Source organism: Myotis myotis, unplaced genomic scaffold (assembly GCF_014108235.1).
Source record: "Myotis myotis isolate mMyoMyo1 unplaced genomic scaffold, mMyoMyo1.p scaffold_m19_p_15, whole genome shotgun sequence".
NCBI lineage: Eukaryota > Metazoa > Chordata > Mammalia > Chiroptera > Vespertilionidae > Myotis > Myotis myotis.
In genome coordinates this window covers 20,462,547-20,479,977 of record NW_023416319.1, presented here as the reverse complement: position 1 = coordinate 20,479,977, position 17,431 = coordinate 20,462,547, and the positions used below count along the sequence as shown (strand labels likewise).

The 17,431-nt window shown below is 53.2% G+C and overlaps 1 protein-coding gene across 1 annotated transcript in view; it reads right to left on the bottom strand.

Annotated features, from left to right (window-relative positions):
- SLIT1 (slit guidance ligand 1) overlaps nucleotides 1-17,431 on the bottom strand; it is a 152,180-nt gene that overhangs the window by 24,222 nt on the left and 110,527 nt on the right. Inside the window, exons 14-25 of the mRNA XM_036336459.1 lie at nucleotides 15,457-15,620; nucleotides 14,838-14,861; nucleotides 14,547-14,691; nucleotides 13,712-13,786; nucleotides 13,386-13,529; nucleotides 10,312-10,455; nucleotides 9,818-9,984; nucleotides 8,739-8,871; nucleotides 7,025-7,093; nucleotides 4,988-5,059; nucleotides 3,455-3,526; nucleotides 2,587-2,658 (exon numbers count right to left, since the gene is read on the bottom strand). Of these exons, the coding sequence (XP_036192352.1) occupies nucleotides 2,587-2,658; nucleotides 3,455-3,526; nucleotides 4,988-5,059; nucleotides 7,025-7,093; nucleotides 8,739-8,871; nucleotides 9,818-9,984; nucleotides 10,312-10,455; nucleotides 13,386-13,529; nucleotides 13,712-13,786; nucleotides 14,547-14,691; nucleotides 14,838-14,861; nucleotides 15,457-15,620 (1,281 nt within the window). The remainder of the gene's footprint in view (nucleotides 1-2,586; nucleotides 2,659-3,454; nucleotides 3,527-4,987; nucleotides 5,060-7,024; nucleotides 7,094-8,738; nucleotides 8,872-9,817; nucleotides 9,985-10,311; nucleotides 10,456-13,385; nucleotides 13,530-13,711; nucleotides 13,787-14,546; nucleotides 14,692-14,837; nucleotides 14,862-15,456; nucleotides 15,621-17,431) is intronic.

Genomic DNA, 17,431 nt, shown 5'->3' with positions numbered 1-17,431 from the left:
GCAGCAGACCCTGGTGCCCAGCAGAGACGAGCACAGGTTCCCTCTGGGGAGAGGCATCTCCAAAAGATGAGCTCACAACCAAAATTTACCGAACAGAAGTGGAAACAAGCCCCTGTGGATGGGAGACATCAAGGGCAATGAACTGCAAGGTCCTGGCCTGGCCGCTGGAGCCATCTCCAGCCAGGATCCCTCCTGCCGCATCCATCCGAACCGGCCTCCCCAGGCCACCATGGCCTTCCAGGATTTCCTACAACTTAATTCTTCCACTGTTCCCTTCTGCCTATAGAATAAAGTCCAAACCCCTTAGCATGGCACAGAGACCTTCCCAATGGAATCCCAATGTCCCTTTCTAGATTCGTCTCTTCCCATTCCTCACTCCTCACCCAATCAAACCCCCTACGTCCTATGCTGGACAACATAGCATCCCTGAATATGTCATTGACTTTCCTGCCTTCATGCCTTTGCACATGCTGTTCCCTCTTTCTGGAATGTCCTTCCCCATCTTCTCCAAATGGCAACTTCCTAGTCCCTTTCCAATGGCAACATAGGTGGCATCCCCTCTGTGAAGCTCCTCAGAGTTCCCCGGAGTTAGTCACTGCCGCCTTTGAATTCATTTAATAGCACCTTCGATGGTCACGGAGGGCAGAGACCTTACGAAAATTCTTTAGCACGTGACTCACTGTGGTTACTCACGACATAGTTATTGAAGCAATTAAGAGTAAATAAGGAGCTCTGGAATCAGACACACCTACGTTCAAATCCTGTCTCTGTCATTTCCTAGCTTTATGACCTAGGGAAGCTGTTGAACTTTTCAGTGCCTGGGACTGTGAAATGGAAATAACAAATCCCACCCGCTAGGACAGAACCTGTCACCCATTCTACTCCCGTGGCAGACATCAATAATCAATCACTGCACTCTTCCCACTGAGCCCAGAGGTGCTGGCATCCTGTGTGGGCCCAAGAAGGTCCCTGTCAACATTTGTACAGCTGACGCAGAGCAGAAAGCCTACTTCTCATTCTGGTCATGAAGTAAACAACACAGCACAGATAAAGTAGTCACACGCAGCAAAGTGTTTGTCCCAAGGACACCCAATGAATGACACTGTTATTATTTTACTTCCTCAAGTCTAAGGTTGGTAGATGTACTGATTGGGCAGGGTGGGGAAATATTACCGTATTAAATACAGAAGTCACTTGTAAGGTACACTCTGATTTCAGGGATTAAACTGTGTACGAGGCCAGTCTTAGAACTGAGAAAATCCAGGGAGGTTGTTGAGTGAATGAACTCAAGTAGAGATGCCGGGGACCCCAGGCTCCCGAGGCCCTGGGCACCTGGGTGTGGGGCGGAGAGCAAGAGGGTGCAGTGACACCCAGGGTCCCAGCCACAGTCCATCAGGCCTGAACGCTGCCTTGTCAGACTGTAGCTGAGACTCCAGGAGAGAATGCTCTGCTCCCGGCCTCACCGCCAGAATTAGCTACTGCTTTTTCATGTCTTCACTTTTTTTACTGTGGTGAAATACATTTACCATGAATTTGCCATTTGAAGCCCTGGCCGGGTAGTTGGTTAGAGCATCATCCTGATATGCCAAGGTTACAGGTTCGATCCCCAGTCAGGGCACACACAAGAATCAACCAATGAATGCATAAATAAGTGGAACAACAAATTGATGTTTCTCTCTCTATCTCTCCCCTCTTCCCCTTCCCCTCTCTCTCTAATAAAAAAATAAAATAAAATTGCCATTTGGATAATTTTAAGTGTGCAATTCAGTGGCATCAGTTACATTCACGATGTTATGCAACTATCACCACTATTTGGTTCCAAATTGTTTCATCACCCCAAGCAGAAACTCTGTACCCATTAAACAAAATTTCCCCATTCCCTCTGCTCCCAGCACCTGGCAACCACCATTCTCCCTTCTGTAGCTATGAATGGACTATCCTGGGTATTCAGATCAGTGGGGCCATGCAACATTGGTCCTCTATGTCTGCATTATTTCACTTCGCTTGTCTTCAAGGTTCCATCCATGTTGTAACAACATATGTCACCCTTCCTTTCTATGGCTGAATACAGTACTATCCTATTGTACGTATATACCACCTTTTGCTTATCCGTTTATCTGTTGATGGACACTTGGGTTGTTTTTGCCTTTTGGCAATTGTGTGAATGTTGCTGCTATGAGCCTGGGTGCACAAGTATCTGAGTTCCTGCTGTCCATTCTCTTAGGTACATACTTAGGAATGGAATCGTGGGATCACATGGTAATTCTACGTTTAGCCTTTTGAGGAACGGTGAGTGCACTGCTCTTTAAGAATAGCTCATGCAGGTAGAGTGCTTGGCAACCAGCAAATGGTCACTATTACTTGCATTGATGCTTGTGAAGAACTGTTCGCAAATTCCATCGTTGCGACGGATGAAACCCTGACTGTGTCAGAGTCTGCGATGGGGAGCGTTTGAAGTTCACAAGCTAACTTGGTTTCAGGGTGAAAGCAACACATTCTGATAGTCTCAGGAGGCAGGGACTTTCTTGGAATCCAAATTCTGTTTAAATCCAAAGAGGCCCCCAGACCGGGGCCGGAGTTACTTACAGGTGGGACAGGGCGGTCACATCTGCGAAGATGCCCTCTGGGAGGGTGGAGATGTCATTGCCATGCAGGGACCTGAGGAGAGAAGGGGCTGTGGTGACTCACGGGGAGACAGAGCCTGCAGAACGGATGGAGGGTGGTGCCACCCTCTGCAGAGAGGGGCCTGGTGCTGTGAGGGAGACGGCCCCACCTCAGAGATGAGCCTGCCCTGCTGGCCACAGGCAGCGGAGAGGGAGCCCTAATCTCCACACAGACCACCCTGCCCTCAGCCCTCCTGGGGCCTCTCTTTTTCCATCATAAATAACTCAGCGCTATTTCTGTTTACGTAGCAAATGGAATGCAAGCAGCCAGAAGCCTGAGGGGTAGGCTTTTCCTGGGTAAGGCAGTTAGTCCACAAGCCATACATTGGGGTGAACTATGTCACCTTGCCCCAGATGGGGCTGCCAGAGGATTCGTATGCGTGGACGCAGGAGGGGCCATCATAACAGGCGTGACAGGGGCTTTGATCACAGGGCAAAACCTCGCAGTGGGAATTCTTAGAAAAGGTTCATGAATTTTACAACACTCCCCATCTGAACAGGAGACGTGTTCAAATAAGAGGCTGCCTCGTCTTGGATGCACACACACACACAAACACACACACACACACGCTGCAAACACAACTTGGGGCAGGCAGCAGCCCCATTTCTCAGCTACTTTCCCATTCATCCCTCGGACTCCTTCAGGGCTTAATGAGCGTGGACTGGCCCCCCACCTTTGGACACAGTTGGCCCTGCTGGGGCCCCAGACCTTGGGACATTGCTCCCCACTGGGTGGGCGGCCAGGCCCTCAGCGGGGAGATTTCCCTGGAGGAATGAAGCGGGAGACTTACAGCAGACGCAGGGAGCGCAGCCCCTGGAAGGCCAGCGGAGGGATGCACTGGAGGGCGTTGTAGCTGAGGATCCTGGGGGAAGGGAAGGGGGAGGGAGGGAGGAAGAGGGGGGCAAAGAAAAAGCATTGGTGTTCGCCTGGGCTGCGGGGCTGGGAGGGGAGGGAGGATTATCAGGGGCCGCGAGGAGACTTCTGGGGGTGACAGAAGTGGTCACAATCTTGATTGTGGCAGCGGCTCCGTGGGTGTGAGTGTAAGTCAAAATGCATCAAATGATACAATAAAGTATGTGCAGGTGTCTGTATATTAATTGTGCCTCAATGAAGCTGTGTTTCAAATAATAGAGGAGGGAGCCGCTCCTATCCCAGGAGCCGGCTGTTTCCCCTGCAGCAGCAGGTCACTCGGACCAGCACTGCCCAGCCTCAGCACTGTGGACAGTTCTTTGTTTGGGGGCTGTCCTGGGCATGGAGGGATGCACCCCTGGCCTCTGCCCATGCGATACCAGGAGCTCCCCCTGCCTTCCTCTAGCTGTGACATCGAGATGTTTCAGGCACTGCCAAATGTCCCTGGAGGGCAGAGTCGGCCCTGGTAGAGACCCCTAGACCATGGCGGCTTCACACACAGGCTCGTGAAGACTCTGAACAGGGAACATGACCAGTAAGCAGACCCTGGGGCCAGTGAGTGTGGTGGGGGAACCTGTACGTCGAGGCCTCGGTCCCTATTCTGCTCAGGACCCCGTCCTGGCTCTCCTGTGTGGCCGCAGGAGAACCGAAGGGAAAGTTCAGAAGTTTGGGCGCATTATCGGCAAACTGAGATACACTCTTAAGCGCCAGGCAAATATAAGGGATGCTTGTTAACGCTTTCTTGGAATGAAATTAAAACAATCATTATATTATGGGCACAAACATGTTCAGAGGGTCACTGTTCACAACAGTACAAACTGGAAACAACCCAAATATCCATCGACAGTGGAATGGGTGAGGCAAGCATGGCATTTTCCTACGAGGAATCCTATACAGCAGTGACAATGAGCAGACCACAGCGTCACACAACCCAAGTGGGTCTCACAAACATCATGGTAAGTAAACGTATATATTCTGTAGGTTGCAATGTATATAAGGCTAAACGTGGGCAAAATTAAAGTTCATTGCGTAGAAAAGAATTTCTAGATGGCAACACCATAAACACCAAAGATGTGATCATCGTAAATTAGTCAGGGTCAGGGCTACCCTGAGTGGAGAAGGGAGAGCTAACAACCAGGAAGGGACAGGGTGGCTTATGGGTGCTAGCCGTGTTCTAACCTTTTGCCTTAGGTATTTACACATGCGTGCCAGCTTTACGATTATTTGTTAAACGGTATGTTTACATTTTTTTCACTTGTTCATACATATATATGCTGGATTTCACAATAAAAAAAATATTTTAAGGAGTGTTTTCGGCTGGCAGGCCCTGACACACTCCCTGTGAGTGATTGGGCCGGGAAAAGCCTCGTTCGCCACAGTGGGAACCCTCCCCCCACTCCCCACTGGGACTCACAGAGTGGTCAGCTGGCTCATGTTGGTGAAGGAGGAGTTGCTTAAGGAGCTGATCTTGTTGTTACTTAGGTCCCTGGAAAAGACAAGAGCCCCCGACAGACGGTTTCATAGTAAGAACTGCCCGACACGGGTCCTCCTTCCCTCCTTGCCTTCTCAAGTGCATCTGAGCCCCTAGGGGAGCTGCCTCGCATTAGACCAAAGAAAGGTTGTCTCTCTCTTTGGCCCTCTGTCACCAGCCACCAAATCACTGCCCCCACCTCCTTACTCCTGCCCCTCCCCACCACACACACATTGGAACAGTCAAAACGCATTTGCTACAATTGTGAGCAAAGACAGATAAACTGTCAAAATTCTGTAAGTCACCCAGCCAGCGTGGCTCAGTGGTTCAGCACCGACCTTTGAACCAGGAGGTCACGTCACAGTTCAATTCCTGGTCAGGGCACAGGCCTGGGTTGCAGGGTCGATTCCCAGTGTGGGGCGTGCAGGAGGCAGCCGATCAATGATTCGCTCTCATCACCGATGTTTCTCCCTCTCTCTCCCTCTCCCTTCCTCTCTGAAATCAATAAAAATATATTTTTTTAAATCTTTAAGCCAGTGCTGCTCTAAGTAGTCAGTCCTTGAACCAAATATTCCATACAAGGAACTTGTGCCAAAATGTGACCTCCTAGGACAGTGATGGCGAACCTATGACACATGTGTCAGAGGTGACACGCGAACTCATTTTTTTGGTTGATTTTTCTTTGTTAAATGGCATTTAAATATATAAAATAAATATCAAAAATATAAGTCTTTGTTTTACTATGGTTGCAAATATCAAAAAATTTCTATATGTGACACGGCACCAGAGTTAAGTTAGGGTTTTTCAAAATGCTGACACGCCAAGCTCAAAAGGTTCGCATCACTGTCCTAGGTCACTAAACACAACTAACTGCAGCTAACATGTTCTTCATAGCGAGACTTCCTCAACGAAGGAAGCAAAATGTGGGTCACATTCGGTGCAAGTCCCTTATGGAGTGTGGACCTAGTACAAGCAGTCCTTGGGCTGCTGCTGGCCCACAGACACACTTGGCGTAGCGCTGCTCCAAGCCACAGTAAGATGGAGCATTCTCTGGACTTATTTTTTGGTAGAATCTGGCCGATGAGCAGATAAAGGCAACTGAAGGGAGGTGTTAATTAGGCTGGGAGGCTAAGAAGAGCTAATTTATTCTGAGGTTTATTTTTTTCTTGTTTTTTATCCTCACCTGAGGATATTTTCCCATTGATTTTCAGAGAGAATGGAAGAGAGAGGGAAAGACAGAAAGAAACATCAATGTGAGAGAAACACATCGATTGGCTGCCTCCTGCACACGCCCTGACCAGGGCCCAGGCCCGGGAGAAGCCTGCAAGCGAGGTACATGCCCTTGACTGGAATCGAACCCAGGACCCTTTGGTCCACAGGCCGACGCTCTATGCACTGAGCCGAACCCTCTAGAGCAGTGGTTCTCAACCCAGAAATCAGGATTTTAAAAAGCTTCCCAGGTGATTCTAATGTGCAGCCAAGGTTGAGAACCACTGCTCTAGAGCCTGAGGTTTATTTTGTATTTTTTCATGAGGTCAAAACAGAAAAGCTCATGTTAGTCTCAAGAAAAATTTAGTTACAGATACTTATTTGTAGCACCCATATTCCATATTTGGCTTGGGGGCTTAGGTTGGACTGAGAAATTTCCCATAGCCCTCTACATCTGCCCTGCCTCCTGCCTTTGCAAAGCTGACCAGCATTAACAATAATTATCAGCCTAGAAGGCCGTTTGGGGAGACGGTGTGGAACAATGCAATTCCAAGGCATGACCACTAGGTGGAAGAACAGCTCTATGCACAGATGTTCCCAGAGGGAAAGGGTGAAAATTAAACAAAAACAAAAACAAAAAACAAAAACAGAATCAACACAAGTGGGGCCAGTGGGGAATTCCAGTAAAACTGGAGCCACCAGGGTCAGATGCTGATGGCCCTCCTGTCCTCTGGGGCAGGTCTGGGGTCCTCAAGTCGCCTGGATACTCACACAAGCTGCAGGTACTTGTAGGTGGACAGCTGTCCCGGAACCAGCGTGAACTGGTTCCCGTCCAAGTAGCTACAGGAGAAAACACAACAGTTAGTGCACCATCTCCACCTGCCCCAGGCTGGGAGAACCGCTCCCTGCAGCCAGGGCCACCTCGCTAGCGTTCTCTCCTTCTGGTAGACCACCAACGGCCCCGAATCGCTAACTGGGGGAGAAAATACATAAAGCTTTTAGGCGTTTCGGGCAGGTGCCACCCAAAAAACTTGGTAAAAGCCACTGAGACATGAAGCCTCCTTTGGCTCCCTTTCTGCTCCCCTGTCTCGCCCTCTCAGCCTCCTCCCCTGTGGGCACTGCCAGTGTTCAATCCTGGGCTCCTGGGAAGCTGCCTCCTGTCCTGCTAACCTTCTGGGACCCACTCTATGCATTGCCACTCAAGTCAGAGTCCATAAAGCCACGCCCATCCAAAATTCTCCTAAAACTTCTCCAAAGCGTAGAGCTTGGGATTCAAGGAGCTTCAGGCCTGCCCTCCTTCCCCCACCATCACTGCCACCAGCCATCCTTGCTAAGCAGTGACCCAAGTGCCAGCTGCTGACGCCCCAGCGCGGCTCCCTGCACAGGACTCTCACCAACTGCAGCCCTCAGGACGGCTCCAGCTTCAGGAGTAGCAACATCAGTGCTGTCCTCGCCCTGACCCATCACTCTGTTGTCACACAAAGTGACTTCCCACCCCCACCCCTCACCCCCATCCCACTGGTTCTGCTCAGCAGCCCTTCAATACACCAAGTAGCCCCATTTTACATCTGGGAAACCGAGACCAAGAAAAGTCAAGTGGCTTTCCCAGCATCCTTAGAGTTGCTATGAGACACCAAGCAGAAAACTGGGATTCTGACGCTGGAACAGAAAACGGCAGGCGATGAGGTGGGCGAGTCACTGGACAAGGACTGCAGTGGTTGATGTGTGTGTGTGTGAAGAAATAGCCTTGTTGGTAATGGAAGAATAAAATGAAAATTTCATGCTCTCCCCATGGAGAAAAGCTCGGCTACGGAGGCCTGGAGGGACCAATCCCAGGGGACAGGTAGAGCTGGGGGTTGACCAGAGCCTTCCACTGGGAAGTGCCTGTTGAAGAAGCCGGGCCTGCCACTCCCATCCTCGCCCACAAGAGTTCAAATACCAAACCGGACGTCCACCACACACCCAGTGCTGATGGGAGGGCAGGCGGGCCATCGCCAACACGGCTAGCGGGAGTAGGAAGGAAACAACTTTTCTGGAAGGCCGTCAAAGGCAGCGGGAGCCCTGACAATACACCGTTCTTTGGCTAACCTCTTCACCGAAGGGACACTCATCTCGGCGTTATTCATGACAGTAGAAAAATGGAGACAATTTAAATATCCAACAAAGAGGGATCTGTTATACAGTTCATCATAGAGTCATGTGATGGAATATTATGCAGCCAGTAAAAAATCGCTTTTGTGGAAGTTTTCATTGCAGAGTGCTCATGAGATGATGTAAAGCGAAAAAAATTAATGTTATTTCTTCTTTTAAAGGCAGAGCTTAACTTAAAGGAATGAAGCGCTTGCCACGGGTGACTCACGCCATGGGGGGCTGCAGAGGGGGGTCAAAGCAAAGCTCAAAGGCTTCTGGGAACCAGTGTCGCTGCAAGGCCCTAACTCCAGGCGCTAGTCAGCTGATATCTGCCCCGGCACCTTCTCCTACTCACAGTTCTGTGACGTTCTTGGGGATGCCCTTGGGCAGGCCCTGGAGGTGCTTGTTGCTGCATCGGACCACGGTGTCCAGGCAGGCGCATTCCTGGGGGCACTGTGGGCGGGGCAGGCAGCTCCCCTCCTCCTGGCCTGGAGAAGAAGCCACGTCAGCTAAGAGGGCAGGCCTTCGTAGTGCCTCCTGTATCCAGGGCCCTCTGTGGGGAGCCTCAGAACAGAAGCCCCTCTCGGACCCTCCCTCAGGAGCCATAAGTCTCCTCTTGGCTGTGCCCCTCCCCCACCAGGGACAAAGCCCCTTGGACCTGTTGTGAGGTTAATACAGGTCTTGGATCGATCTCTTCTACTTCGGACCCAAGGTGGCCCTGGACACAGCAGAGAAGAGGGTGGCAGCCACGTTTTCTTGAGCACCCACTATGCGCTAGACACTATCGAACAGTCTCCTTAGCAGTGCAGTAAGGGGTGCCACTCTCACCCCTAGGATGTGAGGACAGAGACGTGTCTCTTCTTTGCTCACTGAAGGAGCCTAGTACCCAGAGCGGGGCCTGGCACACAGGCGCCCTCCCAGTAGGTCCGTGGGACGAGGTTTGGGGAGGTTAACGAACTAGCTCGCGTCTGGCGACAGTTAGGCGGGCTCCGTGCCCATTGTCTGTGCCGGACAGAGTGAACCCGTAAGCCTGCAGCACCTGGAGCAGCCGGGGGCAGGCCTCGGGGTTAAATGTACTTATATCAGGAAAATCCACTAACTTGTTAAGTGGAACTTTCTCTGAAAGTCAGATAATTGGTAAGTTTACTTTCTTTTTTATTATCCATATTTCCCCATTTTAAAACAATAAGCATATTATTGCTCTTATATCATACACCACCACCAGGCAGGGGTAGGGTGGGTGCAGCACTGAGAGCTGCCTCCCTGCTCCTTGCTCCTCCCCATCAACAGAGCCTGCCCCCCACCGGCCTCTCCACTCAAGGGCCTGTCACAGGGCGCTGCCCGCCACTCCCCTCCCTCTGGCCTGGCCCAGCTCTCCCTCTCCTGCCTCCTGGCGGGGGGGGGGGGGGGGGGGGGGGGGGGCATCCGAGTTACCTTCCTCACACCTGAAGTCAGGGAAGGCCACGTCCTGCAGGGGAATCTGCCGCAGGAAGTCTGGGTTCTGGCACCTCGGGTTCCCGGTCACGATCTTCCGCTTCCGCAGCCAGTCGCCCAGCCAGGCCAGCCGGCAGTTGCAGTTGAAAGGATTGGCCAGGAGGTTTCTGGAAGAGACGGCTCGTGTGACCACGCAGACACCCGCCTGTCTCGGCGACCCCAGCAAAGCCCTCTGCTGCCCCCCACGCACTGTTCACACAGCCACCCACACTCCCCCAGACACCCAGCCAACCACTCGCCCAGGGCAGCACTCCAGCCTGGTGAGCCCCAGGTTTCAACACACCCCGGGGACCACACATCCCCTGAGTTTGTCCTTTAAAGTAACCAACAGGGAGACATGCCCTGGGAGGGCGGGTGGGCGGGGTTCCCAGGTGCAGATGCTGATGCCAGAGCCCTGCCCATGAGGGCTGCGCTGAGCGGAGGGCTGGACTTACAGCGTGGAGAGGGCCTGCAGGGTGTCGAAGGCTCCGGGGGAGATGGTGGCGATCTGGTTGTCGTAAAGCGAGAGGAGGCGGACGTTGCGCAGGCCCGTGAAGCTGTCGTTGTGGATGCAGCTGATGCGATTGTTCCTCAGCATCCTGGGGCGGGTGGGGGAGAGCCCACGCTGTGCCCTGTGGCCATCCGCCCGAGAGGTGCATTGGCCACCACCAGCGAGTTCACAGATTCTCCCTGGGAGGCACTGAGCTCCAGCACCTGAACCCTTCACACCTGTGCCCCCTCCAGACCCTCCACCTCAGCAGTGCCCTCCTCTGCCTCTGGCCCATATGGCCTCACTGCAGCCCTCTCCTTCACTCCCTGGGTGCCCAGTGCCTCCCTCGCTTCCAGGCCATGCTCCAGCTCAACACCAGAGAGACTTTCCTCAAACCTAACCCAGTCGTGTCCCTCTTCAGCCAAAGCCCTCAGCGGCCTCCATACTGCCCACAGAATTATGTTTAAACTAGAGGCCCGGTGCACGAATTCACGCGGGGGGGGGGGGGGGGCGGGCTCAGCCTGGCTGGCGATCGGGGCCAATTGGGACTATCTCGCTCAGTCCTTATCGGGGTGATCAGGGCTGGCCAGCCAGGGGGGGGGAAGGGCCAATCGGGGCTGTTGGCTGGGGGGGAGGGGCCACAGGAGGTTGGCTGTGGGAGTGCACTGACCACCAGGGGACATTCAGCATCTGCTCCCTGGTGGTCAGTGCGCATGATAGTGACCCGTCGACCATTTGGTCGTTTGGTCTTAACAGTTGCTTAGGGTTTTATATATATATATATGCTTTGCTCGTTTGCATGTCCATAGACCTCTGGAGCCTGTCCAACCTGCCCCACACCAGCACCTGCCTGCCCCCTGGAGAGCGACACACTGTCCACTCCTTTGTCCTGCAGACCTGCTGCCCAGGCCCGCACCGCCCTGCCGTCCCTGGCTAGGATTTCCACCTACAATGACCTCCCTCCTCGTTTATATCTGTAAAAGTTTCTGTTCAGATAAACCTGCCTCAGTTTTCCTCCCCAAGCAAAAACGAAACCCAGCCTCACACAGGATAGGCAATTCCCAAAAGAAATTAAAATGGTTTATGAGCAGTCACAAACAATGTTCAAACTTAATAGTAATCAAAGACATTTTAGCGATATTACATCTTTGCCTGCCAAACTACAAATAAAAACATAATAATAATAATGATGCTGCCCAGGGTCAGCAGGGGTGTGGGCGACTGGGCACTTCCACACCTGGCTGGCGGAGAACGACGTGGGACCTCCCGGGAAGGGCACTGTGTGCTCTCGCCCAGCAAGTCTGCGTTCAGGGATTCCTCCCAAGGGAATAATCCTGGGTGGGCACAGAACTGCATCACAAATATACCGATCACACCATTGCTTACATTTAAACATCAGAAATAGTCTAAATTTCCAATAGCATTCAAAGTGATGCTGTAAAAGACATTTTAATGAGTTGTAAAGGTGCTCATGTTGTGTTTCAGGAAAAAGCAGGTTACAAAAGAAAACGTACTATAGGATCCATGAAAAAGTCTGTCTGTATGCATGCACGCATGTGGGTGTGTGTGTGCATGTGTATGCAGGCATACACATTGTTTCTGCAGGGTGGAGGGCCTACGGCGTTTCTGCTCTGTCCCAGCGCCAGCCCTCCCCTCTCCTCTGTCCCCACCCAAGTCTTCCTCAGAAAGGACCCCAGGGACTGCTCGGCACCCTCACTCAAGAAATACAAGGTACACAGCCTGGCAAAGTGGCCACACTGTCACAAGGGAACAAGTAAACTGCAAAACTCGGCAAATAATAAAATCCACTTTTTGTAAAATGGAAAAAAAATCCCCAGAGAGTCCTTCCTACACTCACGGACCTCACCCAACCTCCACGGGAGCTCAGAAACAAAGCTGGAGCCTGCTGCAGGGCCGGCTGCAAAGCCAGGCAGGGCTTCTAGACCGTGCCCAACACAGTAGCTACTCGCCACAGGCTGCTGTTTAGATTTCAATCAATTGAAAGGAAATGAAATTTTTCCCTGGCTGGTTTGGCTCAGTGGCTAGAGCGTCGTCGGACTGCAGACTGAGGTCCTGGGTTTAATTCCAGTCAAGGATTGCGGGCTTGATCCCCAGTGCGTGTGTGTGTGTGTGGGGGGGGGGGGGGGGCATGCAGGAGGCAGCTGATCTATGATTCTCTCTCATCATTGATGTTTCTATTTCTCTCTCCCTCTCCCTTCCTCTCTGAAATCAATAGAAAAATATACATATACATATACATACACAGGAAATAAAATCCAAAATAACAGGAAATGAAATTTAAAATTTAGTGCCTCAGCAGCACTAGCCACACGCCAAGTACTCCACAGCCACTGGGGGCCATGGTGCTGGGCAGTGCAGACGAGGGACATTTCCGTCACAGTGGGAAGTCCGACTGGACAGCACTGTCTACTGGACACACTAAAGGTCCGCATGACCACTGAGGAGCCGGCGCTGCCTGGGCAGGGTGGCCCACTGCACCGTTAGAGGAGGGGCAGGTGACCCGGGACCCCACTGGGTCTGATGTCTGGTTAGCTCTGGTGGGCTCTGGGCTCAAGGGACCCCAGCATCCCCAAAATGGTGGGCCGTCACTGCTCGCCAACCTACACCCATGGCGTCTCCTCTGCGATGTCCTGCCCTGGGGCCACCAGCCTCTCCTGCCTGCCGTCGAGCCGGTGCTCCCAAATGGAACACACGTGCTGTGTGTGCTCCTGCAGCCTGACCACAGGGCAAGGAGAGGGGACCTCTGGAAGGCCCGCCTCCCTCCACCCCTTCACCAGGCACCGGCCCCGCAGCCCAGGGAACAAGACACAGGCCTCACCACAGTCACCAACATCTGATTACTTGGCCACTGCCGTCAGGCTCTTCAGCTGCCCCTCCTCCTGCGAACTGGGGCCAGGGGGAGGGGGCCTCCCACCCTCTTCTCCTTTCCCTTTAATGCAGACACCCGCTCTCTGGCTTTTGCCTACCGAAGTCCCTACAGAAGTCCCGCCACCACCCTCTCCCGGCCCACACACTCACAAGGTCCTCAGGCCGTCCAGGCCGCGGAACATGCCACTCCGGATGGACTCCAGCTGGTTGGCGGTCAGGTGCAGCTCGCTCACAGAGGCAGCGCCCTCGAAGGCCCCGTCTTCGATTTCTGATACCTTGTTGTTGCTCAGATTGCTGGGAGAGGAGGTGGCGGGAGGATGACGGAGCTCAGGACCCCCGACCCCCTTCCGACACCCAATCCCTGTGCACCGGAGCCCTGCCCCCCTACCCCGCAGGAGCTCCCGACACCCAGAATCTTCCTTCTGCATCCCTGGCCAGCGTCCTGACTGCACCCTTCCCGCCAATGGGCCACTCACATTTTCTTCAGGTGGGTGAGTTTTTTAAACATGCCAGTGGCCTCCAGGATGGAGATCTCATTGTTGTTTAATCGCCTGTAAGAGGCAATCGAGGGAACTTACACAGCGTAAATGACAGACACTGAAGTATCTTTCAGACAAAGGGGACCCCCAGGAGAATTTATCTGGCAAGGCAAACTGACCCTATTTCAAAGGAGCTGGGAGGAGGGGAGCTGTGCATGGGGATATTGTTAACATTAAAAGTGCTATGAAAATTTACACACACAAATGGTATGTGCGTAGGTATCCATGCTCATGCGTGCACAGGGTGTCCCCCCAAAATATAGACACACTTTAACAGCTGATAGCTCAATTTTAAAAGTAAAATGTATTTTAATAAACACCGCCTTTATAATTATTCCAAGTGTGTGTTTACCTTTCTTGGGACATCTATATATGTGCACCAATTTATATTTTTAGACAGAGGAAAGAAATAGCTAAAGGACAGCTTTAGCCCCAACTTCAGCTAATGAAATCGTGTCCCCCAAAATGGCCAAAGCATCATTGCGAGACGGCACCCCTGGTTCAGGTTGGTGACCTGCCCCGGATGTCAGAAAAGCTTCAAGAGTGAGTAGGGCTGTGAGTCAGAAGCAAAGGGGCCACAGGGGGCTGCGTCCTGCAAAGCCAGCAGCTGTTATGGTGGGGTCTCCAGTGGCCCCCAAACAGAGCCCAACCAGAGGAGAGCCTGGAGCAGGCGCAGGGAGGGTAACAGGAGCCGGGGCAAGTGAGGGGCACGGAGGGGCGAGAGGGGCAGGGGCAGGGGCGAGTGAGGGGTGTGCGGGGCTGGGGGGCTCACAGCTCGGCGGTGGACTGGGGGATGCGCTCGGGGATCTTGGTGAGCCTCAGGCTGGAGCACTCGGCCACGCCGGCCTCACAGCGGCACTTGTGGGGACAGACCACGTCGCTGTTGCACTCGCTGTTCAGCTGATAATCCTCCGTGCCTGTGGGGAGATGGCCAGGGCCGGGGCTGAGGGCCGGGGTCGGCTCCAAGCAGGCTCGCCCACCCCCTCAGGCTGCTGCCCCAGCCTCCTGCCCCCCCACAGCCACCGTCCCACCCGGATGGCCCCCAGTTCCCCCACTTTCCCACCTGGAATGAAGTACTGCTCTTTGGCTGCAAAGGGAAACACCATGACGTTAGTGGGATCGTCCAGGACTTGCAAGAAAGCCCAGGCCCCAGGCCCACTGCCCAGCCGGACGCACCCCAGGAACAAGGCTGGGGTCCCAGACCAGGGCCCACCTGCCCAGCCCCTGTGTGGAGAAGCTCTGCCTGGCCCAGGCCAATGCTGGGACAGCACCCCACCCAATTACACCTCTCAGGGAGGGCCAAGATGGGGCTGGGGGCACCAGGCCTCCACCAGAATCCCGGCTCAGAAGCTGACCCACCCTGTCCCCGGCCAGAGGCTGTTTCTGCTGCCTCTGGACGTGGAGGAGGCCGCTCTCTCTCTGCGAGGGTCCCAGGCCTCCGAGGGTCTTAGGCTGAAAGTGGTACGAGAGCACTGGCCTGGGGGTGGAGGACCTGGGTCCTTGTCTGGGTCCTCCCTCCGACCTCCCCTCCCCAGGCTTGGGGTAAACCAGGGGTGGGATCGAACACCGTTCAGATCCACGTCCACAATTTGGGGCCCACACCCGGGACATCCTTGCTGGAGCCAGCCAGGAAGCATCTCGGTCCCCGAGCAAACGGAAGACAGACGGGGGCAGGCAGCTACCTGAGCACCGGAACTTCTTGCTCTTGATCTGCCCGATGCGCTTGTTGGCCAGGCGGCCGGGGCTGGCGCAGCGGGCCCCGCTAGTCTCGATGGGGTTGGTACGCAGGAAGTCCGCCAGCCACTTGAGGTTACAGTCACAGATGAAAGGGTTCTGGGCCAGATGCCTGTGCAAAGGGGGCAGGGCAGGGGTCAGAGCTGGGGCTCCGGGTCTGCGCTGACCTCCCCTGGGTGAGTGAGGCCTCCCCGCTGGCTCTCAGCCTGAAGCCCGGGCTGGCCCTGGGGAGACACGCACCACCCGAGGGCACCGCTTGGGGGCACCCACCACCCTCAGAGAAGTCTTGCCCAGCATCACAGAGAAGAGGGGCTCGGCAGCTCTGGGGCCCCCAGCTGTGCCTGCCACACTCCCCCGGCCAGCCCCCCTGTCCCCACTCCTGCTTTCACCTGCCCCTCCCTCTGCCCGGGGACATTTCACAAACACGAATGGAGGCAGGAGTGACCTGCGGCCAGGCCAGAGCACCGCTGTCCTGCCGCAGGTGAGGTGGCAGAGCAGGCACCAGGACCCAGGCTGCCTCCTGCGGGCCATTGTACAGGCCGCCCCTTGCCTGTGACCTCTAATTTCCCATTCTTGACAAGATTTCCCCGTGGTGCTCCACCTTCCTCTCCCCGGCTGTAAGGAAATCAATTAGCAGGAGTGGGCTGCGGGCGGGTTCGTGGGCTTTAATGAGCTTGTCTTCGCGGCTGACATCCCAGCCGACGCGCGGAGTCCCCAGGGAGCAGGACTCCGTGCAGGTGTTATCTGAGGGAAAGCACGGCTCAGCGGATAAACACTGTGGCAGGGATGGCAACGACAACAGTGGCTACGACAACATTGATAATCAACGCCCATGAAGGGCACACCATCGGGCCCACAGGCCAGCACATCGAGTCAAACTATAGGGCCCGGGATTAAAGATGCAGAATGAAGGACACCACCTACTAGTAAGTGCCTAGTTCAACCAAATAGAAGACGACAAGAAACTTCCCTACCCAGAAGCATGCCAGCTGGAAATAAGGACTCGTTATAAAAGCATGACCACAACCGCATTATCAAACGAAGAACGAACGTTAGAGTTCAAACGTCTCCATTTCAGGACCCCTAATGAACGAGTGGGTCCAGGCATTCAGACCAATGGCCGTGTTAATTACAGAAAGAGAGACAACCAGACACCATGTGCCTCCTGTGCAAGTGCATGGTCCTCCCTATGAAGTCACTTTGCCCAAAAAAGAAAAAAATTGGAACCTGGCCAAGCTCCCAGTTGTAAACTTCTGTGTTCAGGACAGAGGAGTGTGTGAAACTACGCCATGGGGACTACAACCAGGGAAGCCCATACTGGGGGAAACTCCACGGAACCAATAATGCAGTGTATGCAACAAACAAACTGCAAGGAAAAGGGAGTGGAGAGGACACTTATAGATTAAAAACTGAAGTGATACATCCGCCAATACCAGCCAATTGTATTGCACAGACCTAATTTAAATCCTGATTCCAACAAATTGCCTTCAAAATTGTATAACGTGTGTGAGACACTTGGAAATTCAGTAATGAGATATCTGATGATATCGAGGGATTAATTTTTAAATGTTCAAGATATAATAATAGTGATGTGGTTGTGTTTTTAGAGTCCTTGCCTTTTATACATATGTGTGAAGTGACAAGTGATAGAAGATAAATGATGCCTGGGAGGCAGGGAAGAGGGGAAGTGTAGCTGAAAGGAGACTGGCCCTGTGTGAAGCTGGGTGGTGAGTAGTGGCCGGGTCACAGTGCCACCTTTAATATGCTTGTAATATCCTATAACAAAAGATGAAAACAAATTCCTAGTGCCGTTGCTCTCTAATTTTTAATCATCATTGCCATTACTAGATTTTATCTGATTTAAGACATTATCCATTGCAAGATGTACTTTTATGTATTATCAAGAAAGAACAAAATGTCAAT